The sequence below is a fragment of the Aedes albopictus genome, chromosome 3 (assembly GCF_035046485.1).
Source record: "Aedes albopictus strain Foshan chromosome 3, AalbF5, whole genome shotgun sequence".
In the NCBI taxonomy this organism is placed as follows: Eukaryota; Metazoa; Arthropoda; class Insecta; order Diptera; family Culicidae; genus Aedes; species Aedes albopictus.
The window spans coordinates 16498329-16525791 of NC_085138.1; the positions used below are offsets into that span (position 1 = coordinate 16498329).

Genomic DNA, 27463 nt, shown 5'->3' on the forward strand with positions numbered 1-27463 from the left:
AACCTGTCAGAAACTAATAAACAATGCCATGTTTATTTTAAACAAAGATTGCATTTGTTTTAATACTGACGTTTAGTTTTTTCAAACAATTTTATATTTGTGGCCCGAACAAATTTACAAAATATATAATGATCTTTCAACTGTTTTTGATTTCACTGTATTGTTTTCTTCTTGTTACATAAAGTTTTCCACGGAAATCTTCGGCCGTTCGTCTAAAGATCCCTCTAGAAATGTTTTCATGGGTTAAGATAATCTTCCATTGAATATTTAAGATTTTTTCCTGTGATTCTTTAAATAACTCCATCATAAATTCCTCTAGAGTTTCTTTTTTTTTTATCAATGCGACTTTCAGCCTTTCGCTCCTCTAGAGCTTCTATCAAAAAATACTCCAGGGTTTTAACTGACATTTTGTTTCCTACGGATTCCAGAAACTCCTCAAAAGAAAATGGAGCTAAATCTTTCATGGACTGCTTTAGAAATTCCTCCAACAGTTTTTCTTTTCAGCGATTCCTACTAAAAATTTTCCAATAATTCTATAGTAAATTCTTCCAGGGGCTCCTTTGAAAAATCCTTTTATAATTACTTCAGATTTTTTTCTAGAGATTCCTTTATCAATCTTCCATGCATGGCTTTAGATATTCCTTCAAAGTTTTCCATAGAATTTTATTCAAATATTTCACAAGAAAATCCTTAAGAGATCTTTAATCAAAATCATCAAGGAATTCCTTTGGATACTTCGCTTGAGATTTCTCTTGAAATTTCTCCAAGAGCTGCCTTAGCAAATCTTACATGGATTTCTTCCAAAGTTGCTGAATGAGTTCTTTAGAAAATCCTCTGGAATGAATTCCATATTAAAAAAATCTTCCATGGATTTCATGAAAAAAATCGACAAAAAATCTTTTACAAAATGTTCATAGAGTGCTTTAGAAATTCTACCTTGAATTTCTCAGATATTTTTCAGGTTTTTTTTGCTAATGTTGAGTACAAAAAGCGAGATGTTTTCAACGTATTGTACAAAATACACCAGCGCGATAATTCGAGCAGCGATGCCAGTTTATTTTTTGTATCAGCCGTTCAAAAATCTGTATCGCATACAAAATTTAGGTGGAAAATCTGCATTTCGTATAAACGCAATCTGTACAGATGCTCGAAAATCTGTATAATACAGATAAATCTGTATATATGGCATCCCTGCAAACCTTCCAGGTATTCTTTCCATTTTTTTCATGGATTCCTTTAAAACATCTTCAGTGGATTTTATGGAAAAATCTTTACCCGATTCCATCACAAATGTTTCAGGATGCTTTGGAAAAAAATTTAAAATTCCTTCTTTATTTTGTTTTCCCAAAAATTTCTTGGGATATTTTGTTTGAAACTTTTTCAGACATTTCTTCAGAATTCATGAATACAGTAAGCATAATTCTTCTAAAAAAATGTCCAGAATTTTCATTTAAAAATCCTGGAAATTCCAGCGGTTGTTCCAGAAATTCTTATAGGTATTCCTACAGAAGATTCCCTAAGAATTCATTGGAAACACCTCCATGAATTCCATCCAAATTGCTATTTCTCCAAAAACTCTACAGGAAATCTTCGACGGTTTCCTTATGAAATTATTCCATGAATTTTATCATAAAATCTTCCAAGGATTCCAAAAATTCTTAAAAAATCGCTTCACATATTTTTTTAAAAAAATTCAAGGATTCCTTAATTTGAGAATGAAATCACTCAAGAACCGACTTCAAAAATTCTTCATGAACTACTCGACTTGTTCAGGAATTCCTCCACGGATTGCATTGGAAAGTTCCATGGGAATGTCTCTAAGATCCTCTCTGTATTTCAATGGAAATTTCCCTTTCAAAGATACCTCTGCGTATTTTTCTACGGATTCTTTGAGGAAATTATACAGAAACTTCTCCAGAGATATTTTTCATGAATTTCTTCAAGAACTCCTTCCGAAATTTCTCAAGTATTTTTTTCTGGAAACACATAGGCATATCCGTTACTTTTTTCAAATTTTTCCCTGCACTCTTTGAAACATACGTCAACGGATTTCCCAGGAATTCCTTCAGAAAATCGTCCAAGAATGTTGTAGAAAGATTTCTGTTGGAAAAACGTATCTGAAAGACTTTTTCCAGAATTCTTCTTTGATGGGAGATTCTTGGGGTCTCCAGTTAGCCTAGTGGTTAAGGCTAAGGATCGCCAATCCGGAGACGGCGGGTTCGATTCTCGTTCCGGTCGGGAAAATTTTCTCGATTCCCTTTGCGTAGTGTATCATTGTACTTGCCTCACAATATACAAATTCATGCAATGGCAGGCAAAGAAAGCCCTTCAATTAATAACTGTGGAAGTGCTCAAAGAACACTAAGTTGAAGAAGGGCAGGCCAAGTCCCAGTGGGGACGTAGAGCCACAAAGAAGAAGAAGAAGAAGAAGAAGAAGAAGAAGAAGAAGAAGAAGAAGAAGGGAGACTCTTTGGATACGTCCTGCAAGCAGACGGCAAGCAAATCAAGGCATCCGATATCGGTGATGACAAATTCTAAGAGATTATAAGGCGTCAACGGTGAAGGACGGTTTGACCTGCAGAACGTCCTACCAATGAGTATGTATGTGGTACGATCAAAAATCATTGTACATATATCGTATGAGCGTAGATGTTTTAGGATGATCAATGTTCAATATTCTTCACTGTTACACACTGGATTGCTTCTTTGTTATTTTCTTTCTGTATGTCTCTCTTTTCATTATTTTATTTATTCATTATGTATATATGTATCTTTTGAACATCTTGATCAAATTTGTATAGTTCGTCACCATGAGTGTCGACTTGGTTCTTGTTGTCAATGTCGAAAGTTGCATCTTGAAAATTATCTCTTCCACTTTGTCTAGCATGTATCTATTTGTGTTTATTTCTCATACTCATCTTTCGTGTATTTACATTACAAGCATTGCAAAGTTTAAGTGTCGGTGCAAATTCTCGCTATCCACATTTTTTCAATAAAATTTTCCTACATATATTATTGTGCAGTCCGCCACTGAAAGGTGCTGGCCACAGTATTCTGTTTTTTAATATGTTTCAGTATTGTTTTCCTTTATAAGTACGTTTCGTCACAATTGGTTTCGGCCCAAAATTTTGTCTCAATATTTCGTGTCCATAGTATCAAAAGCAAGTAACATTATATATTGGTTCACCAGTCCTCTTAATTGCGAGGTGACGCAAGATATCTTTGGTTTCATAAGGCTTTCTCTAAATTCCTGTTAAGAATTTTCAAGGTCTCACCATTTCTCCAAACTGTGAGGTAACACAATTATGTGAATATATGTTTTGTGTATGCTCACGGTTCCATAAATTGCAACGCTTACCAAAGTGAATCCTGATTTATGTAACTACCAATCCCTCCCAACTAACAAAAACTCCTTCCCGTGACAACTGTGGAGGGCACAGTAGTATATACAACCTCTAGTAGCAACGGTTATCCAACTAACATTCTTTCCCTTCCCCGGTTGACCGTAAGGACGTGGCCGGCGCCGTTATTGAGTTAATAAAATTTGAGTTCTCGGAACGTGCACATTGAAGAAGGTGTGCTAATCTCAAGCCCCATCTATTGATTCTCTGTGCAATTCTGCTAGCTCTAGTCAATCACGGAGTAGCAACTACGAAGTGTACGGTCACCAATGCTCATGCTCATGCTCATGTTCAGCGTGCTCCTGGAGTTCGATTTCCCTTTTTTTGGCAGGCCACTAAATGTTGACTGTAGTATTTCCTCTCTGGAGCCACCATATGTGGGCGTCAGCATTTTCGCTTTGTGGTGTTCCTCTCAGCTGCCGTCAATCGTCGACGACGATGGTGATGATAACCACAGTAACTGCACGGTACCGTTGCGAAGGGAGACGGTATTCGATTCCGCTTGTGTCGATCAACGAACAAGAGAAACGCACTGAAGTGTCGACGACCGAAACTACTCACTGATAAAACGAGGATAAAGGGATGGATAGTTATAATCGATTGGTCCAAATCGAGTGTGGGAGTGATCTACTGGCCTTCTTAGATCCGGTCAATTTCTCACGCATTCGAAGATGTGACTCCAATGAGGAACAGTTGTTTGCAATACAATTACTCGCTTTCGTAACCGTGACGTACCCAAGTGGAAAAAAAAATATAATTTCAGTGATGATTTGAGACCTCCTCGATTACAATTACCAGGTTACTCTTTTCAAAGACCTAAGATTTTTCAGCCAAGCTCCAGCCAACTCCTTTCACATTCGAAGTCTTGGGTGATAGGAGGGATTGGAAAAAGATTGAAATTATCAAAGTGTTTGGAAGCGAAGATTTTCGGTAGCAAATAACTGAGCTGCTTTGCCTTGGACAGCACAAGCACCAAAACGTGTAATTTGTTATCACCTTCAAAACCCCCTTGAGCTCTATCTGGATACTCAATTCTTTGAGAACGAATTTTCAATATTTGACACCTTATTATTCGGTTTTTTAGAACTTTTTGAAACCAGTTCATTTCCCCCTTTTTGTCGCTACCTTGTTCTGCACTCCTATCGGAAGCGATTGAACACCGCTCTTGCTATCTATTCCCCATAAAACTCTCTGAGATTCCTTCTTGGCTCCCTATCGAAGCCTTGGGGTTTTCATTTTGACCTCTCCTATAATCATAATGAGACTACCTTCTGCTTATCCTCTTTCTTGCACCTACGGAGACTCCTTTCAACCTTCTTTACCAACTCCTTTGAGTTTCCGTTAGCCCATCCTTTCTTTCTTTCCATTGAACCTTCCGTAGATTTATTTTGCTTCTCCCCTTATCGTGCATATAATCCTTCTTCAGACCACCACTTGCCAACCTTATTCTTAAATTTCTATGAGATTCCCCTTCGCCGCTTCCTTCCCAAACGAAAACGAAAGTGAAGGATATAAATAACAATCGTCTGTTATGAGGATTATATCTATCATGTGAAACGAAACGTGAGTGCATTTTGCAAGAAACTATGTGATTTATTGAGCGAACATACCACAACCGTGGATTTGTTAGGGATTAACTTATGAAGTTATGAATGTATGTCTGGTGCTAAGGTTCTAATTGGATTACTTCTGGTGGATTGGCCACTATATAAACTGAGCAAAGCTTCCCAGCAAATCGAGTCGTTCTTTGGTTCTAATGTAGGTCTGAAGTAGTTCGCCTTCGCTGCGATTTTCTTCAGCTCCTCTTGGATAATTAACATCTACTGTGGTGGTGTCAGTGTGATCAAAGTCCTCGTTACTTTTGTGACTTTAAGTGAATCCGTAAACTAATAGTATGGCCTCGTACGGTGCGTGGATGGCTGCTCAGTCAGCTAGTGCAGTAGCCACCAATCTGACTGTGGTGGACAGAGTTCCGGCCGATATGCTGCACATGGTGGACGCCCATTGGTACCAGTTCCCGCCGATGAACCCACTGTGGCACTCGTTGCTGGGCTTTGCCATCGCCATCCTCTGCTTCATCTCGCTGGTCGGCAACGGAATGGTCATGTACATCTTCACCAACACCAGGACACTCCGAACCCCATCCAACCTGCTAGTGGTCAATCTAGCCTTCTCGGACTTCCTGATGATGTTTACCATGGGACCGCCGATGGTGATCAACTGCTACTACGAGACCTGGGTCTTCGGCCCACTGGCTTGCGAGATCTACGGCATGTTTGGATCACTGTTCGGCTGTGTCTCGATCTGGACCATGACTATGATTGCGTTCGACCGTTACAATGTCATCGTGAATGGTCTTTCCGGTAAGCCTCTGACTAACAACGGTGCTTTGGCTCGTATCGCTGGAGTGTGGGTTGCTACCTTGGCGTGGACCTTGGCTCCATTCTTCGGTTGGAACCGTTACGTGCCGGAAGGAAACATGAGCGCCTGTGGAACTGACTATCTGACCGACACCTTCAGCAGCCGCTCGTACATCCTAGTGTACTCGATCTTCGTGTACTTCTCGCCATTGTTCCTGATCATTTACTCGTACACCTTCATCATCAAAGCCGTGTCTGCCCACGAAAAGAACATGCGTGAACAGGCCAAGAAGATGAACGTTGCCTCGCTGCGATCGTCCGAGGCCCAGAATACCAGCACCGAAATGAAGCTGGCCAAGGTCGCCCTGGTCACCATCTCGCTGTGGTTCTTGGCATGGACTCCGTATCTGATAATCAACTACACCGGAATCTTCAAGGCCTCGCCAATCAGCCCTCTGGCCACCATCTGGGGATCGCTGTTCGCCAAGGCCAACGCCGTGTACAACCCGATCGTGTACGGAATCAGCCATCCGAAGTACCGAGCTGCCTTGTACCAGAAGTTCCCATCGCTGTCCTGTACGGATCCTGCCGACGATACGCAGTCGGTCGCCTCTGGAACCACGACGGTTGTGTCGACTGAAAAGACGGAATCTGCTTAAACGACATGGTGATGTTTAAACGGTTTATGATTACTATTTATAGAGTTTTCAATATATTTAGTGAGCAATTTTTAAAAAGTTTCGTTTTTTAATATATTTTGAAGAATTGGTTCTAGCCGCTTTTACTTTGCTACATTTTTTTTTCTCGTGTGTGTTTTCAACATGAGCACTCCCACCTCACTTAATTCTCAATTTGAAACAATTGCCGAAGAAACATTGAAGAAGTTGCATAAGAAAAAGAAACTTCTGCATCGCTTTCTTGTTATCAAACAAGTACTACACGATTCTAGCACTTACGTTCACAGTTGACTAACTAAGCCCTTAGCCGAAAACTATGTGTAAACATAGCCATGGGTCTTTTCTGATTTTATCACTGCATCGATTATTTAGAAATGATTCAGTCATTCTTTTGTTTTTGATTTGAGTTATCGGTAGTAGAAATCTTCAATACAACTTCATCTCTAGAGAATGAAGCTGTATTTCTCATGAAGACAGCTCATCCATGTGGAGGAAACCAAGATTATCTTTTTCCAAATCCAATCATTTTGAATATTCCTTCCTTGGGCCCTTCCCCCCCCCCCTCCCCCCCTCCATACGTGCACAGAGGGATCGTAGTTACTCACGCAATATATTATGATAACTTTCCATATTTTCTCGGACCAGGCATATTGTCTTGATTTCCCATACCTCCCGATGAGATGCGATGGGCCGGGTTCTGAAAGAGCTCTTACAAAACGGAAACCCATTCAGCCCGTTTTCCATTCGGAGGCTTAGGGAAGCGTATCGTCCCCCGTTTTCAGCTCGACACACACGCGTCGGTCGGTCGGAAAGACCCCCATTCTCTAGGTCTTATGTATGTGCAGCAATATCGAGAGGTACCTTCCTGATGGAAGTGATTTCTGCGAAAGAACGGACCTCTTCCCTTTGTTGTATGTTCTAGTTGGATGATGATTGGTGCAAGGCAGCCAGACGAACGAGTAGAGCTTCGAAGTTCTTTGTTTTGACTTGGTTCCCGTGCGTATTAGAATTTCACTCAACGAACGAACGGTTTGGTGTGCTCATGTTGTGAGAAAGGAACTTATCGTCATCGGGTCCGTACGTCAGCAACGTCACGTCGGAAATGGATAGTAAGGGGCAGGGGTTCCTAAATATTGGTTCGGAAGTTTTGCAGCTTAGTGCTTCAATGAGGTGTCATCGAGGTTACTCCAAGGTACTCTGGGTAGCGAGCTCTTGAGATGAAAAAAAAAAGATATCCTATCAGTATGAGCGCCCATGGATTACTACACAAAATTACCCGAAAACAACTCTACGGGCTCCACAAAATAATCTATGAACGATTCATACCTAAATTTTCTCCAGATATTTCTACAGTTTCTTACAGGGGTTTATTCAAATTTGATTATCTATTTCTCCGAAATTTCTCAAAGGGTTATTTCAAAAAATTGTAAGTGTTCGCAGTTCAGTGTGGAGTGTTTTTGAGATTTTGTATGAATTGGAACCGTGTATTGTATAAAAAGTGTAGGAAGTGTTCGTATATGTTGTGTAGTTTTCTCCGTTAGCTAGATGTCTGCTAGACCGTAGTTGAACAGTCTACCATACTACGCCACCAGTTTCCAAAACCCACCACCAGAGGGACAAGCAGATCCTGTTGGTAGCCTGGAAGGAATGGACGAAGAAACAAAGATGGACGGGCTAACGGACACGATGATGAGAGAGGGACACGACTGATCTAGGTCACTGGCCGAGTATAAAGGACAGTGACCCATTTGTACTCCATGATTCTTGAAAGCCTGCCAAACGAACCGCCAACTTAAGAGGTTGTAGTGAACAATCGTGCGGAAGGTTGTACCCGCATTGAAAGAGTTAAAGATATAGACGGAAAAGCAAGTGAAGCGTAGAAAGACAGCAGGTAATTGGTTCTTCCTCCAGCAAACCTATATGATCCTAACACGTTTACCCGGATCCATAGAACCCCGCTATTTTTGGTTAGAACTTCGGTTCTGACTGCTGAAGGATACCAAACACACCCCCCCCCCCTATGTTGAGGCAGTTCCGGCAAATCGTAATCGTCGTAACCGAGTCCGTCAACATACTCGGCAGCCCGAGACTACAAGGGCCTTTGAAAGTCGCCATCGCTACCCCGAAGGACGCCGAAGCGCAACGTTTGGAAGGCCGCCATCGTAGAAGATCTGGTGGAAGCTGGTGGTAAAAGGTGGAAGATAGAAGGGGCCCCGATAGGAAAAAGAAAGATCAGGTTAGAGTAGATATAAGAATGTGGGAAAGAGGAAAGTGTAAGAAGAAGAATAGACCGGAAAAGTCCGGGAATAAATGTGTAAAATGTGAAGTGACGTGAGTTTTTCTGTACGACAGTGCGAATATTCCCTGCCCGCGAATAACTGGTCGAGAAGCATGCCGACCCTGAGGTGTTGTTTCAGGGAGTCTCAGGAAGGCTCCCCTCTTGAGCTAGTCGGCAGTTACAAAATCTTGCAAGGATTGCTTGCGATGAATTCAGAATCCTTTAGAAACTCTTTGAGAGATTTCACCAGAAATTTATCAAAGGATACTTTTGGAAAACAAGTCATGGGTGTCTTCAGGCATTACTTCATAGGTTCCTGTTGATATCCTGAAATTTCCAAAGCAATTCCTTCAGAAAATGTTCAAGGGAATTTAATAAAAAAGCTGCCTGGAAAGCCCTGGTAAATTGATAATTGGATTTCTTCCGGAATTGCTCCATGGATTTTTAAAGACAATCTCTACACAAATTTAACGGAAGCCTTCCGAATGTTTTTTTTTCAGAACTTTAGAAGAATCCTAAAAAAAATCTTCAAGAACTCCTCTAGAAAACCTTCCTTGGGTTTCCTCAGAAATTCCTCCATCAATTCTTTCAAATCATCTTCGTATTATTCAGAAATGCTTCCAGCGATTTCTCCAGAAAATCAAGAGTTCGGAATTCCTCCAGAGATTTCTCCACGGATTTCTCTAGAGAAGCTTCCACAGAAATCCTTTAGGATTTTTTTCTTAGTTTTCTGTAGGCTCAGTGTACTAGTTATGGCTATAACACCTCAAATTCGCCATAGTCGATTTTCAGCCCTTAATGATGCAAATCAACAAAAAAATATGTGTGAACAACAGATCACGTTCACAAAAGACGGTTGCAATCATTCAAACTTCACAATTTGCTCAAATATGATACAAATAAATCATTTTCCTTAACTTTTCGGCCTCCTTGCACCCTATTTCGCCATAGTGTACCAGTTATGGCTAATCCCATAAGGAATGTATGTGAATAGTGCGAAGTGGAACACAAATTAACAAATGTATCCATAACTGGTACAGGGCTCCTATCATTGGCACACGTCGTAATAAATACTAAAAGTGGTTTTGGACCCGTTTCTATCTTTTTCCTTCAAAGTATGAAAACTAATCAATCATTTGACATATCGATGACATTCGACTGTCTTCTTCATATTTTTGTAGAAATTGTTTTTCTTAGGTAGTGCGATAACTTTTACAGGCACCCCAGACATTTTTCAAGGAATTCCTTAAGAAATTTCCCTGAAGATTTCTTCAGAAATTCTTTATGAGATACCTGCATGAGTTTGTTCAAGGATTTCGTCAAGAAATTTTATATAGATCTGTTGCTTTCAAAATTCCTCCACGGATATTTTCAGAAGGTTCCCTTCAGAAATACCGTTGAGATTTTTTCCAGATATTTATGCAGGAAATCTTTCATGTTGATTCCCATGGGTTCCTCCTGAAACTCCATCAGAGATTACTTCAGAAATTCCTTTACAGGAAGTTCACCAGAGATTTATTCAGGAATTCCTCTAGGAATTCCATTGGAAATACTCGCCAGAATGTGTCCAGGAACTTTTACAAGGATTCATCCTGAAAACCCAGCAAGAATTCTTACAGGGGTCCACACAGATATTTCTCCATATATTTCCCTATAAATTCCTTTGGAATTTCCTTTAAGGATAATCCTAAGTATTGCTCTGCGAATTCTTTGAAGAATTTATTCAGAAATCTTTCCCAAGAATTTCTACAGAAATTCCTTTAGAAATATCTCGAGTTTGTTCAAAGGATCTTTACAGCAGCTTATTCAACCGGATTTTTTAAGTATTCCTACAGAAATTTCGTCAGAATTATGTCTATAAATTGTTTCAGGAATAAAAATTTCTCCATGGATTTTTTTTGAAAATATTGCACAGGAATGTTATTAAAGGTTTCTCAGTAATTTTCTTAAAGATTACTGAATAAACTTTTCTAGAAAATTTCGCCCAGGGCTTTTCCGGGGATTTTCTCGAGGTTTTTCTCTAGGAAGTTTTTCAAAACTCCCTGCTGTAATTTCTACAAAAAAATTTACCGCTGTTTTTTTAAGCCATTCCTTTGGTGATTAATTTGAAAGATCTTCCTGAGATTTTAGCAAAAATTTTATAGGATACGTCTTGGAAAATTCCTTCAGAGATTCTTTCATAAATTCCCACTCGGATTTCTTCAGATATCCGTCATGGATATCTGGGATTTATTCAGTAATTTCAGTGTAAGATTTTTCAACAGTTCTGTCATGGAGCATTACATAAATTCATCAGAACATTTACTTAACAGAAATCTTACTGAAATTATTTTGAGAATTCTTCTAAGCGTTCCTCTAAGAATTTAATAAAAATTCCTGCAGAAATTCCTACACGATTTTATGTTGGCAAAATTGCTCCTATGGCTCCGTCAGAAATATATCCTGATGATTCTTCAAAGTTTAATGTCGGTATTGTTTCAGATATTCCTCCAGGGATTTTAATTGCAGAAGTTCTTCCAGAAATTGCACAAACATGCGTGGAGAAATTATTAAAGAATCTATGAAAGAAATTCTAAAACACCCATGGATGATTGTCTGAAGTAATCTCTACTTAAAAAAATCCTTGTTATAACTTTGGAGATTCCTAGAAGAAATTCTTGAAATTTTTCGGGAGTCATTCTTGGACAAAAATTTCTGCGAAAGTACCAAAAGAAACTTCTTAAGATACCTCCTTAACTCAAAGAACTTCTTGAGAAACTCTGAAAGTTATTTCAAGAAATTTCTGAAGAAATCTGTTAAAAATGTCTGTTGATATTGCTGCAGAAATTGCAGATATAGATACTGGTGGAATAATTGTAGGAATTTATCAATACATTTCTGAAGAAATTTCTAAAAAAAGAATCTTAAAGGATCTCCTGGAGATATCTCTGAAGGAATGCATAGAAGAAATTCTTATAACATTTCTTCAGAGATAATTACATAAAAATCCTGCAGAAACATTAAACATCCTAGATAAAAAGTTTTAGAGAACTTCTCCATCAATTTCTGAAAAAAAAATATTAGGAAAATCTTTGGAAGACAAACCTGGAAGTGCAGGAGAACCCTTTGCAGGTATTCATAAAAGGATGATAATTTATTTGATAAATCCCAAGGAATAGTAATTTCTGTAGGTATAGCAATGAGAATCTTTGGAGAAATTTCTAAAGCATAACCGAAAAAAATATGAAAGAATACCTGAAAAATGTGAATAAACCCTAAGCAATTCCAGGAGGAATACCTGGAGGAACTTCTGAGGAAACCTCTGTAGGAACTGCCACTTCTAGTGAAAAGTTTGAATAAGTGCTTGATCGAATCTCCGAATATTTAGAATAAGACTTATGGAAACTCTGCAGTAATTTCTGAAAGAGTTTCAGGAATAAAATCTGCATTTCAAAAGAAAACCCCTAGATGAATTTTTCAAATCATCTCTGAGATAATCTCCGAATCTCTGTCAAAACTTTGTTCCTGGATTTGCATTAGAGAGATTTATGGAGGAACTGCTAAAAAACCTTGGAGAACTGTCTAGAATTCTTGAAAAATATCCAGAAGAATTCTGATGGGAAATTCATACAGAAGTTTTTGAAGAAACACATGCACGAACTTCCGAAGCAATCCTTGAAGAAATTTCCACAATTGTTGCTAACGGAATCCCAGGACGAATTTCTGAACGAACCTGGCTTGAATCATTCTAGGAAATCCTGTGTGAATCTTCTGGCCCAGTGGAGAATTTTTCGTTTGTCGAAAAGTGTTTCTCGAGTGGAATGGGAATCGAATACACACTCTGAGGCTTACGAGACACCTAAACGACTGTCCCAGACAACCAATTTGGACGTATAATGAAGTTTATGAAATGTTTTACGTACTTTTATGCGGTAATGTTACATCGCATTGAATGTAGTAAAAGTGCCTTATGCGTACAAAACTGGAGGCGCTATACGTGCATTGATGGAAAAATAATAACGCCATATGACTTGAAACGACATCTTATGCGATGCACGGTGTACACAATTGCGACGTAATATTGCATCTTAAGCGACCTTATAATATTCGAAAAAAAAAACAATTCTTGTCATCTCAGTATCGAATTGATAACCTTTGAATTATCGAGCCACACTTCACACTTAAACAAAACACTACTTATGAAAACACTAGCTAATTATCATGACATTCTAACTCTCCTTAGTGTTTGTTGGAATGCACTTGGTTTCCCTGCGTTGTACGTGTTAGGCAGGCTATCTTGAGCTCAATATGACGAAGCGTGATTTCTCGCACAGTTATCACTACCCCTCTTTTGCTAGCAAACCTATTGTTAACCCTTATGTGGCCGACAGGCTACCCGTGTACCCAGCGCCCATTTAAAAAGCACGGTGAAGAAAAAAGCAAAAATATTGTCGGATACATAACGGTGAATTATTAGGTCAACAAAACTAAAATGATGACTTTCTAACTTGTTTTGTCACCATAATGATGACTGCTCACTTTCTTGTAACTTGCTGGCACTCCACGAGCACCTCTTTCATTGTTATCACGTATCACATCGCAATATACCAACGTTAAAGATTCGTGTTTGTATGCACATTTTGACGAGTTTATTTTTACTTGTATGCGATTCAGTTTATACACCAATGTGAGATAAACTGACATAATAAGAAAAGTACTAAGCGAAGTCGTTTAACTATCACAGTACGCAATTATGCGAATTCAATTGACACTTTGCGAGTTCGCACGAGCGCTTTTGCGAATGAGCAAAGTTCGTCGCAATAAAACATCAGAATATTGTTTACTACAATGTAGCCATACATGGTAATAGTTAAAATTGTCCCTCAGCCGTACATATATGCGACAGTGACCTAAAATAATACTTTATACGAAGTACAGCGTGCATCCTTATGCGATTCCTGGTAGTCTGGGACGCCACTAATCGCTCTGCCACGAAGCGTACAAGACTGAATATCACTTATAGAGATCGAATACGACTCAAATAGCGTATGTACTGGCACCCTGTAGAGACCTTAGAGTCCAACAATCTACTGTCCCAGAATCTCAACTAAACGTTCAAGAAACTGACAGATAAACATAACAAGCTGATTAACCGGCATCGACACTGCTCGCCAGTCAGTGAGGCGTGGTGCATGATGAATGAAATTGAATGCCGTTGTGGATATATTTCCAAAGGGCTACATCAAGATCTGCATAAAGGCGCGTTAAAGATCTTGAACTATGCTGCCGCTCTACGAATAGTTGTCCCATGTTATATGGGATTCCCATATAACATGGGACAAATATGCGTAGGGCGGCAATATGAACGTGTCATGGAACGTCATAGTTAAGGAGAAAAGAGCAAAAACGGTGAACTGTTTGCACAGTTCTCCTTAGTCCTGTATATAAAGTCACGTGGATCTCTCGTGATGGACACACCTTGGGACACACTCAAACATCTGTATCAGCTGAAAATGGAGACAGAGCATTCTTGATGTCCGGAATAAACACAGCACTGACATCGCGTCTGACCATTATATGCTAATTGGCAAGATCCAGCTACACATTGCTCGAAACCAGCGGCAGCAGGAAAGACACAGGACGGTGGTCCGCCGACTAGAAGATCCAGCTGTGAGGAGATCGTTCGTTGACGTACTTGGAACTCGAGCAGCAGATGTGCCGAAAGGTTGCAAAGCAGATGACGGCCGGATGAGCTCCGGAATTAACGAAAAGAGTGAATTACTGAGGCAAGAGGGTGGAAGATTGAGGAACGCAGAGAAACAAATGCCGCGACTGAGCGGACAAGAACCAGAGCAGCCAGAGTCCCGTCAACGGTATTCGACCCTAAAAAGGTCGTCAAACGCTACTGTAGACGGATCGTGGTTTGAAACCCCTCGGTCTGACAAACCTGACGACGCCTTGAATCCTGGAGCATAACGACCTCCCTTCCACGAATCAGCTGTGTAGTTGCCGGCTTGATATAGAACTACGAAAGACCTGTTCCGGTGGTAAGAGCCCACCAAACAGGGTAACCCATATTTAAGCAGGTCCTAATGAGACTTCGTATGTCAATGATGGTGGCCCTGCAAGACCAGAGAACCTCATGGCAACTGCAGCAGCAACATAACCCATCGAAGTTGAAGGTTCTGAAGTCTACATAGATGGAGGCTTTCGCTTTCACGGGTAGCCCTAAAAGTGCGGTGCATGCGATTACAAATGGCAAGCATTCTCAGAAGTGCGTGAGACAGTCGTCAGCTTAGGAGCTCCAGGCTACACCCGCAAGGCTAGGCGGTAGTTAACCCCGAAAGTCGGCAGTAAAGCCGCTGAGTTGAACCCCAGCCAGCGCCAGTGCTAGATGTCCCGGAAAGATGGGAAGGGTGAGTTTAAAAAGGCTGGCCCGTCCCGGATTGAATGGAACAGGGAATTGCGACCATAAATAGGTCCTTAACAACCACAAGTTAGGGCTGGTCAGGAGGAGGACGCCCCTTAGACCATTGTGTAATGGAAGGAGAAGAAAAAGCGGGAACGATACCAGGTCAATTAAATGGAGGAAGGCAGATGTAAGCGCAAGCCAATGAACGCTGTATTTGACGTACTCGTACTGCTCATGCCCTACAAATAGCGTAAGAGCGCCGCCTACAAAAGTCTAGCGGAACAGGTCATTGGCGACTGTATCGAGGTGAGTGCTTTTCACCTCTGAAGGTGAAAACCCTAGACGAGACACTGACGCTCGTCACGGCATTGTGGCAACAGTGCGGGATGCAGGTGGCCATGCAGGACCCAATCGGGAAACAGGTTGCGTTGGTTCAGCTTCTTGTGACGGACGCTATCAAGTCCGTTTAAATAGGGATTAGGGAAGGTCAATGTGAGCTGATCAGTATGCCAACTGACCAAACAAGAGCTACCGAAAGCTTGTTTCGGGTATCCGGAAACATCACGCAGTTTGTACAACTGTAATGGCCCACACAGAAGCAACAACTGTACGCGAGGTGAAGGCCAAAAGGCACGAGGCTAAATGGGTTCACCCACGTGTTTGACTTGACCTTGGACATCCGCGAACAGCAAGCATCCAACAGGAGGTCCAAAGTGCCGGCCTTCAGAAGAGCCACGGCTGACAAATCACAGTGCAGGTAACGCAGCTGAACCTAAGAGCTATAGCTCTCTGTTAGGGAGAGCGGAAACAGTGAGAGACAGCTATGCACGTAGTGCCGGTAGTGTTGGAAATCCCATTACCTCGCCGGCTAGCTTTTGATTGATTTGTCTTTATTATAGAGACTTTCAGCCCTTGGCTGGTTCGTCTCTCGACTAGTGGATGGTGCGTGATTGATGAGGCTCATCCATAAAGCTAGAGATAGACTCTTCGTGATGAAGGTGTGTGCGCAGCAGCTAGACTCCATCATTAACTTTGTGTCCTCGAGGTCTAACATCAGTTAAGACCTCAAGCAGGCCTTGATGAGACTTTGTTAGTCAATGGTGGCGGCCAAGCAGGATCATAAAAACTCATGGCAACTACGGCAGCAGCCGTTGAAGGTTCTGAAGTCTACCTTAGACGGAGGCTTTCGCTTGTGCGCGTAGCTCTAAAAGTGTGGCGGATGCGATTGCTTACATATGAGTTACGACAAGCAATCGCAGATGCATTTGAGGCAGCCGTCAAATGATTAGCTACCAGGCGGCGAATATCGGTAAGTCGGAACCCAGCCAGGCATTTCGTCAAGCAGGAAAGGGTGTGCCTCAAAAGGCTGGAACGTCCCGGATTGAAGGGAGCCTTGAAGGCAATGAAGAGCGACGCCGAGCTCGTGGATCTGAAAGCCGATGTGCGCAGTATTAGACGTACTCGTACAGGTCGAATGATCCTCGAGCTCAAGCGCGAGAAGGAGCGTGAGGGACCTAGTGGGGGTGGCCACCGCAGTCGTTCGGCTACCGAAGGGACCGGCATGGACACAGGAAGCCTTGGTACAGCTACATGTGGCGGACGCTAATAAGGCCGTTAAAGCAGGAAAGCTCATGGTGGGCCTATCCACGACCCAAGGTTTGTTGGAATACTGAGCCCCAACATATCTTGAGTTGTGGATAGGTTCACAAAAATGGCGGTGATATGGACGACGGGTAAATATCCCCTCCAGGAGTTGGTGTCTACTATTTACGAGGGCTTCATGGTCGCCAAGGTAAACGGGGGCTTCTTCTGTAGTTGTTATGTGTCTTTGCGTTGGTCGGTCAAGCAGTTTAAGCAGATGCTGGAGTCAAGCATAAAGGCCGACTTTCAGGGTCTCTGTCAGAGTGCGTATGTGAATCCGTGAGGCGATCGTGGTGACAAATCATGAGGTGTAATCATTCCTACAGAGCAGTCTCCAGAGATTTTTTTTTATTTGTATAAACGAGATTTTTAGTCCTTGTCTAGTTCATCAAGGGTCCGACGCTTTACTTCCTTTCCGAAGGAAGAACTCACATTTTGTGAGTTTGTCGGGAGTGGGATTCGACCCCAGGTACCCAGGTAAGGTACCAGGTCACATCGGAGTTCTGAACCTGGCTTGAAAAGTAGCTATTGCAAAGGCTTTCGGAATACACAGGTCTGCTATGCGGAAGTGCCTGAATTAGGGAGTTTTCCCAGAGGTTTGGAAGCGGTTGAACCTAGTACTATTGCCAAAGGCGAGGAAAACACCCTAAGACCAATATGTAGACCAATATGCTGATTGACACCCCGGGTAGAAGTAAAATACTGACGATCAAAACATGATATTGGTTTGATTGATATAAGAGATAAAAGATCTGAAAATAATATCTGAAAAATGTTCCTAGAACATCTGAACAATATCAAAATTTGATATTTCAAGATCATACGAATAGCTCGCTGCCATTGGTTAGATCTTACAAAATCTAAATATGATTTGATGATGAAGTTCCAGGAGTAAATTTTTGATTTTATTTTTAGATCTTTTATCTCTTATGTCAATCAAACCCATATCACTTTTTGATCTCCATATCAAAATATGCTATTATCGAGCTCTTTTCCTCTACTCGGGACGGCAGGTAAGATCCTCGAGAAGATCATTCTCAGCAGATTGTTAAAGCACACCTAGGAAATAAATGGTCTCTCGAGTAACCAACCAGTTCGGCTTCTGGAAGAGGAGGTCGATCATAGACACAATCTTGTCGGTTACAAAAATCTTCGAGATTGCGCTCCTGCGTACGAGGAGAAGGATTTGCAACTGTGCAGTAGTTGGATGGCAACAGCCAATGCGCTTCTGGGGATAGCCAGGTTCTTGTGAAAGATTCTCGGGAGTACTAGTACTAATACTAGTTGACGATACAGAGGTGGGTCGAAAATGCTTTCACAGAACCTTAAGAATGCCGCAAGATTAAAGGGTATGAGTTTAAATAAAGACATAAAGCACATACAATACGAATAAAAAAGTTTGGGAACCTCCGACCTGTAGCAAGGAAATCATGTAGGAGCAAATTGAAATTTTCGGAACATGTGAAATCAAGAAGAGGACTCCTTTTTCCTGCAGTATTCTAGTTCCATTAGACCCGAGGAGACAGCTTGCCATAGAGGGATAATTTATTAAATTTTATACGCATCATTTGCCCCGTTTGGACGAGTGAAAGTAATACAAATTGTCTGAAGAGCGTACCAGATGGCTCTTGAAAATCCGAATAAGTGACGGCCAGGGAAGGGTGGGAGGTGGCTCTCGTCAGGTTGCTTCGTTCTCGTTGCAATATTCATGATAGAAAATTTCGATCTCCAGCAAAATATGGCCACCTCTTTTGGTGAAGATCCCGAAGACAGACAACATCGGATGCTCCATTTCGTTTTGGACCTGGCCTGGCTTTGACTGTGTCATAACCAGCCCAGCTCAAGCTGCCCTCGAATGATTAATGATGCCGAACCGAAGGCAAACAACAATCACTTATCTCGTTTATCCGTATTATTCGTTTAGCTGTCATAATAAACAATAACGCTGACTGGCTGCCGGCATGCGGCTCCAATGGATCCTTTCCATCTGTCGTCCTCCAGTATTCGGCCGTATTCATCTTATTGCGGCCAGGGGAAAATAGTACCGGAGCCGTAGCAAATCTCTCCCACAAATAAAGCTTTGAGATGAAGCCACTCACTCGGTGTTGTGGATGGAGGTCCTCTACAGTCTGACGACGACCGACGACCGGCGACGACGATGGAGATGATGAAGAATCTTCTGTCGAAAGTGGGCTTCTCTTCGCAAACTATGACACAATCCACTGCCAAACTTTTGTGACCAAATGACGACGACGACGATGAGGAGCACACCGTCACACCACACGTTCATCGAATCGTTTCTCTCCGGTGATGGTGCACGTGCAGTCAGTAGCAGCAGCAGCAGATCCGTAAATCCGTGTGCCTCACCGTAAATCAAGCTGTGCGTTCTTGTGAGCTTCTACTGATCCGGCCTGAGGGATATTAGTGGCACTGGATGTTCGACTGTGGAAGCTCTGGCGCTCAACGAGAGCTTCATAGGCAAATTTTGGACGACGACATTCATATGAGGCAAGGCAGCACTATAACTGCGGAGAGACGGATGACAGATTTATCGCCATCGGGGCCACGCAAATTTCGGTCAAAAATCTAAATTTTGTGCCTGATCCTGTCCCGTGAGGACAGGATGAGCAAGATGTAAATTTGACATTCCTAGCCGTAGTTGGATGACTACGGATGGAATCCGTTTCTACCATGTTGTAATCAAGGCTGCAGTTGTGTTTCTCGAAAGCTTAGATGAGTGAACTCTAGTCAGTGTGGAGATTTTTCGAATGATAGCACAATCGAACTAGGATACCACATAAATTGGTGAGCTCGTTCTATGCTACTAATACATTCAGTTAAGTTCGATTATCTGTCGATCCAGGATCTTTTCGTAAAGCAAATATGTGTTCAAAGAGTATCACTGAACTTCCCACATGTTTGACAAATGCTAAATGATTAGTCAGTTGGAACTTATTGCCAAATAGGTGAAGAAGATGAACAAATACAATAGTAGAGTATAACTTGCACTTTCTTCCAAAAATAAACAAAGCGTTTCGGCTTTCAACTCGCACGGTTTTCATCCATCCCGCCGGAAACCATCGAATCTGGTTAAAAAGTTACCCATCCAATTGTCTTCCGCAAAAAAAAAGATCCAGCAAAGAAATCGAAAACAACCATTTGCTACTTTGGGCACCGTGACTGACTGGACGGGGTCTGTCATTCTTTGATCACCACATACCCACTCTCATCCTGATTGGAGCACATACGAACAGTTACTACCGTTCAACCCCCGTCTGTATCATCGATTCCCATCAAAAAGGGATCCAATTGTGAAACTTCAAAACGAGAGATACAATTTGCCCATTTTTCTCGTGAATCCCTTTCCACTTCACGTCGTTGATTGAGTTTTCGTTTCCTTTCTGAGTGAGAGTGGAGGGCAACGGTGGTCGATGATCGAAAATGTTTGAGAGAGGGAGAAGCTTGGAGGGGACGGAAATAAAACTTTCAATTCGAGGGAATTTACTGAAAGGGGAAGTTGAGGTATGATGCTTCGTCCTGAATATGTCAAAATATGTGTTTGAGTTATTTGCTGAGGCTAGTTCATCTTGGGACCCACGCTTTACTTCCCTTCTGAAGGAAGAACTCACATTTTTCTAGTTTGTCGGGAGTGGGATTTGATCCCAGGTCCTCGGCATGATAGTCACGCACAGATAAAAATAATGAGATTTACACGTCATATCAACTTCATTTTAGTCATGTTAACTTAATGTTATGATGGTTTACATGATATATCATGTAAATTTGTGTTATATGTCATGTAAACACTCAGAGTCATGCTGAATTACATGACATATAATGGAAGTTTACATGATATTTTATGACTTTTACATGATATGTCATGTAAACTTGCGGGATATTCCACGTTCCAATCATGTGCATTATATGTCACAGAAACTTACACTCTTTTTTCGATCTGTGCGTGCTTTAAGCATCACACCAGGTCCGCTCCACTTGTTTGAGCTCTTATTTTTTTTTTATGACAGCAACGCATCTTTTATAATACATAGATTTTTAATACGAACCTGTCTTAGCCAGAGGACGGATGTTCTGTGTTCGGGTGTTCAATTATGATAAAATCTTTCTTCTGAGCTTCCGAAACTATAAATTGAGGTAGTTCGTTGTAATCCAACAAGCGCATTTCTCTCCGATCTCTCCTGCCGGACAGACTCCACATTGTGAAACATTTCTATTCATAGCGCGGCTTTACTTTGCACGTAATCCGGCCCACGCAACCCGTTCAAGAAGTTCCGTTTTCGTTGTGGTGCCTTTCATATTGGAAGTATGTAGGTGTAGCAGCTTCCCAATCGATACTTTATTGATCTACTACCACCCACTCGGCGGATGACGTCGTGTCGTCGTCGTTTATGGCTTAGTGGGTCCTTGGACTCCACATCGGCAGCTCACTCATTGACGGGTAACGGAAATTGAAACCGTTAGAGTTATTTTAAGAAACACATTTTGTAAAAAGTATTTGTTAAGAATAGTCTGCAAAATGATAAATGTACCTAATTTCGAGACATTTACCAGTTATAAACACATTTGTTAATTTGGGTTTCACTTCGCACTATTTACAAGCATTTCTTATGGAATTAGCCATAACTGATACACTATGGCAAAATAGGGTGCAAGGCCGAAAAGTTAAGGAAAATGATTTATTTCTATTATAATTTGCGCAATTTTTTAAGTTTGAATGATTGCATTCACCTTTAGTGGACGTGATCTGCTGTTCACGAAATTTCTCTTGATGATTAGCATCTTTAAATGTTGAAAATCAACTATGGCGAATTTGAGGTACTGTAGCTATAACTGGTACACTGAGTCTATATACGTTCAGCTTTGCCAGAGCTTCAAGAATACTGCTGTCCCTTGGGTTTGTTATTCGATCGTTCAAGCGTTCAAGTTGCCGGCTATGACGACTGCGCTGTGATCGATCGGTTAACCTCTACTGGGACTGAGTGCAATTGTTTGTTTGATGGCCGGATATCTTCGGCTACCTGTCGGGTGATTGATGTTCTTCGTGTTGTTAGAGCATATCAGGCAACTCGGGAACTTCTTGCCGCCTTGAGCCTTGTGGCCTATATGCTACACCCATCCTCTGCATTATTTGCTTCGGTCAGGCTCTTTGCAATTTCGTGCCAGGAAGTGTCTTACTCCACTTCCTTAGTCCACTTCCAGTTGATGAGAGATACACATAGCTTTATTATTGCAAATTTTTAGTTCTTTGTCGGCTGCGCCGATCGGTACTTGAATCGATGTCCCACTTTTATACTTGAATACCCGTTTCTTATACAGATGATCATCTTGACTTTTCTGAGCTCATGGCTAACCCAAGCCCATGAATTGGAGGGTTGACAAAACCCGACTGGAAGCCATTACCTCGAATCAATATATCACAGTGGTACCTCTAAGAAAGTTCAATCTGATTGCCCACAGCTGTTTCGGTAAGCTTTTCGTAGGAGGAGCAGCTGACTTCCGGATTCCTTTTCAACTGGAGTACACTAAAACCTCTTTTTTTTTATTCTTAACCACTTAACCTAATTTACAGCTCTTTTGTCCACTAGGGCACTATGTGAGCGATTCCAGTTGGCAGCTGCATTTACACTTACGTGCAGCGCCTAAATTTATTCTATTCTAATTCTACTATATCTATATGTGCTGCTGTCACTTTCCTACCCTGTCCATGGTAGACTTATGATGTGTGGCTCCTGTTCCTTTTACTAGTCCGATTGAGGGTCCATTATGAGTTGCCATTTCGCCGATACCCAATCATCCGGTTCCATTAGAGCTATGAGAGCTCAGAAGAGGATCAGGTGTCAGCCGCTCTCGGGGGGAAGAGCAACTGACAAAGTACCGGGGCTGGGATCGAACCCATGACCATCCGCTTATTAAGCGAACGTGTGGACTAGTACGCCACGGGCCCCGGCCAAAAAAAAAACCTCTTTTTATGCAGGTTAATTTAACGCATTTTAAATTAATGCATTTTCATGCCCTGCCTAAAAAGAGGAATAGGTATTCAGAACCAGTATCTATTGTGCAAAATAAAATGTAATAATGACGGCAACTATAGCTGCAGCGGTAGAGGGCGTTCATAGGAGATAACAAATGGAGATTACCAAGAGGTTACACGGGCATTTCAGGGGATCCCAAAGGGTTTCAGCGGGGTACCATGAGATCTCAAGGGAGTTTAAGGGGTTTTAAAATTGTGACAATGATTTTATTGCCCTTTTCCGGCTATACCAGTCGGCTAGTATGTCTGAAATAAACGTAAAAACTTGAAGTATTTTTAGGCAAAGTACGTTTAATTGGCAAATTGAGAGATAAATTTGTGAAAAAATTACCACTTGTTTTGGTGGGATTCGAACCCACGACTCCGTTATCGCTAGTCCGGCGCTTTAACCAACTAAGCTACAGAACAAGTTACAACTCTGCAGAATAGAAAGTCAAACTGGATTCAAAGCACCACCCTAAACCGGGTCCGTCTTTCACAACTTTATCTGTCTTTCGGCTCTTAGATGCCAATCTCCCGCACTCTCGCGGCCTACGAACGACAAGTGTGCGCGTATTGTTTTTAGAATGTTGATATTGAAGCTCGACTGACACATACTTCGTCACCAACCATATGATCGGTGCAAACTCAGTATACCACCAAAACAAGTGGTAATTTTTTCATAAATTTATCTCTCAATTTGCCAATTAAACGTACTTTGCCTAGAAATACTTCAAGTTTTTACGTCTATTTCAGACATACTAGCCGACTGGTATAGCCGGAAAAGGGCAATAAAATCATTGTCATACATTAGTTGCGTTCTCTCTAGCGCAGTTGGACGGCCGTGCGTCCGTCCGCGTTGAGCGCTCAACGCATATTGAGTTTGCACCGATCATATGGTTGGTGACGAAGTATGTGTCAGTCGAGCTTCAATATCAACATTCTAAAAACAATACGCGCACACTTGTCGTTCGTAGGCCGCGAGAGTGCGGGAGATTGGCATCTAAGAGCCGAAAGACAGATAAAGTTGTGAAAGACGGACCCGGTTTAGGGTGGTGCTTTGAATCCAGTTTGACTTTCTATTCTGCAGAGTTGTAACTTGTTCTGTAGCTTAGTTGGTTAAAGCGCCGGACTAGCGATAACGGAGTCGTGGGTTCGAATCCCACCAAAACAAGTGGTAATTATTTTCACAAATTTATCTCTCAATTTGCCAATTAAACGTACTTTGCCTAAAAATACTTCAAGTTTTTACGTCTATTTAAAATTGTGGATTCTAACTTATGTTTATTCATCACACAGTTTCCCAAGGGGTCCCATGAGATCTCAGGATTCAAAGGGGTTTCAGTGGGTACCGGGAGGATTCAAGACATTTAAGTGGGTGAGAGAGACGAATGCCTAAGAGGTAAAGTCTCTCTACAAAAAAAAAAATAAATAAAAAATAAGTGGGTCACAAAGGCTAATGTTGCATACTACCGCTACACACTACATTCATGCTTCATTCGACAAATGAATTTTATTTGTCTTGAATAAAGCATATGACACCATGACTGTAACACGAATCTAGCTGATGGGAGTATGAAACTTCCGACGCATTTTTGGTGGGTTTCAGTGGCGTTATGTAGGCGTTTTTGAGGGTTTTGGAGGGTCTCAGATGCGTTACTTGGGGTCCGAGGGAGTTTTAGAGGGATTTCAGGAATTTTGAACCTTGGAATCCCTTGAAACATCTATCAAATGCTTTGAAACGTTCTGAAACCTCCACAATCCTATTGAAATGGCCTTGAAATCATCGTCATTTATTTGAAATGCCCCTGAAACACCTTGAATTTAAGGGTATTCATGAAACCTCCCTGATACGAACCTAACCTGAAATGCCTAGTAATGTCTCTGAAATTTCCGCTACCCTATTGAATCACCCTTGAAATTAACATAATCAATTTTAAATGCCACTGAAAACCCTTGAACCTCCTTTGAAAGGCACCAGAAACCCTTTAAAACGCACCTGATAATCCCTTTAAACGCCCCTGAAATGCTATCGAACGCCCTTCACACTTCTCGGAACACCTTTAAAACGTTCCGCAAACCTCCTGAAACTCTCTGAAATGCCTCTGAAATGACTTGACATTCCCCTGAAACCCCTTCAAAGGCTCCAGAGACCTCCTGAATCGCCCTCGAAACTCCTTGCAATAACTCTAAAACTCCTTTTAAACTATTGAAACGCCCCTGAAATCCCCGTAATCCCATTAAACCGTCATCGAAACCTCATGGAATGCCTCTAGAAGGCTCCTGAAATCCCTTAAAACTCGTTTCCATAAGCTCCTTATGGTCCGGATTCGTCAGAAGTATGCGCAATACTTTCACGACGTGTCGTCACTTGCTTTGACGATGAAAGTGGCACCATAATACTTCCTTTTAATTAACTTTTGTTTTTCGGACCTGTGCCTACTGATCGCATTTCCTGTTCTTTTGCGGACGGCTTGCCATGAGGTGCCACGACGATATTCTCCACTCGTGGGTGTGTATGAGTAACCAGGGCGTCCTTCCCGAGCAAAGGCGGATAACAAAATGATATCACTTTGATAATAAACTGTGTTATCGGTGTTATCATTTTGTTATTTGTGTTATCATCTTTTTCAATTGATGATAACCAGATGATAACAAATTTAGTTATCGATAATTTTGGTCTATCTCGATAACATAAAAATTGTAAATCGGCACCAACATTTCAAAAGGGCGTAACTGCTTTTGCAACCAATGCCTTCTCACAGAGCTGTGGGTCGTATTTAATTCATCTCACGCAATTCACATCCATTAATCGAAAGAGGAGGATTTTATCTTTCTATTTGTGCTAGTGGATTGCTCGAGAGGGATGGGATACGCTCCACAGCTTTGTGAGAAGGCATTGGTTGTAAATGCAGTTACGCCCTTTTGAAATGTTGGTGCCGAAATGATAACAAAATATGTTATCTGTTTCCAAACGCACATTTCAAAGCTTTCCTAAAACTGAGAGTCTGATGAATCTCGAATCTAAAAATAGATTCCGCTTTCCACCTACAATGCGACTGCAGTACGAAAGCGTAGCCTTTTATTACTCTCACTCTCAATGAGTCCCGTTGGTATAGGGGCTATCGGCTGCGACCGATAATCACTCGATCAGAGTTCGAGACCCGCCTGGGCGCAATAGTTGAAAACATTGGTTGTAAATTATATGAAACTTTTTTCAGTATGTGACGATGCCGGTAAAGTAGATTTTTACTATTTTGGTCGATAAAATAGCTCTAAATGATAACTAATTGATAACAAAACCAGTTATCAGTCAGATGTATTTTTTCATGTTGATAACTAAATGAAATGTTGAACAAAATATTGTATAACACAAATAGTTACCAACTTGAACTCAATGATAACTTAACTTCTTATCATTTTGGTATTCGAGAAGTAAATATGAGTTATCATTTTTGTTATGTTGGCTCTTAATTCAACCTAAATGATAACAAACTCAATTATCAAACGAATGATAACCAGGTAACAGAACTTGTTATCATTTTGTTATCCGCCTTTGCTCGGGTTGTGTTTCTTGAAGGCACCGAATATCACGATGCTATTGACCTCTTCGGTGTGAAAAAGGGTAAAGTTTGCATACCCTGGGAGAAATTTCCCACCACTCTGACTTCCTGCATAGATGTATTAGTTTTTATTCTTCGCACCTCCAAGTCTCAGCATGTCTAACTAGCAGTCATGGCTGCTGATATCTTCTTCTCAGCTTCGGCTCTCTATACCATAATACCATAATGTACCGGCTCTTGTACTCTCAACCAAACGCAGTAGGTTGTATTCTCCAGTAAGAGCAGCTCACGTCGATCATGACCCCCAGAGAGCTTCAAAGTGATAGTGCAACCGCATACACTGCCGTTCTACGCATAATTGTCCCATGTTATATGCGATTCTCATATAACATGGGACAATCGGGCGTAGAACGGCAGTACACTGCAGCTAACCTCGAGGTTGCGATGTGCACTAGCCTCTCTCCAAAGCAAGCAATGTCTTCTAGATGGTCCCTTCCTTAATTGGCTGATGGAGGCGGTACTCATTTCCATACTCCCCGAAGCATTTTCATGAAGACTTTTTGAAATCACTCGTGCAGGAATTTCAGAAGGAAAATCTGGAGGAACTTTTGTAGGTGCTCGATGAGAAAATCCTGGAAATATGCCTGACTATAGTTTACAGAAAATGTTGAAAGCACTTTGGAAAAAATAACAGAAAGAACTTCTGTTCCTGAAGGAACTTCTGGAGAAATCTCCAATGTAATTCCTGGAGGTATCCCTAAATCCTGCAGCGGAAATCTCCGAAAGAACTCCAGGAGCGATATCTAAAGAACTCCTGGAAGAATCCCTAAAGGAACTTCTGACATCTCTGAAGAAACTTCCGGGGAATTCTTGAATTCTCCATGGTATCCTTAGATCCTCCTGTTAAAATGTCTGAAGGAACTCCTGGAAAGATCTCCGAAGGAACTTCTGGAGGAGTCCGAGTCCATGAAGAAATTTCCGGAGGAATTCTGAATTATCGTTCACACGAATCCTGTGAGTTCCTGAAAGAATTCCTAGACTAATCCCTGTAGGAACTCCTGAAGGAACTATTGGAGAAATCTCTGAAGGAACTGTTAGACTAATTTCTAAAAAAAACCTCCTGT

At 41.4% G+C, this 27463-nt stretch overlaps 2 protein-coding genes across 3 annotated transcripts in view; one reads left to right on the forward strand and one right to left on the reverse strand.

The window, feature by feature from the left end:
* The window catches only part of LOC115268734 (uncharacterized), a 514127-nt gene that overhangs the window by 456102 nt on the left and 30562 nt on the right, over window positions 1-27463 (reverse strand). The gene's annotated exons all lie outside the window — the stretch shown is intronic.
* Window positions 5141-6498, forward strand: LOC109428005 (opsin-1-like). Its single transcript, XM_019703662.3, has one exon. The coding sequence runs from the start codon at window positions 5296-5298 to the stop codon at window positions 6418-6420; it is 1125 nt and encodes a 374-aa protein (XP_019559207.3). The 5' UTR covers window positions 5141-5295; the 3' UTR covers window positions 6421-6498.

What these genes read in the sequence shown, in the direction of transcription:
- LOC109428005 (XM_019703662.3), top strand. Translation starts at nt 5,296, where the DNA reads ATGGCCTCGTACGGTGCGTGGATGGCTGCTCAGTCAGCTAGTGCAGTA.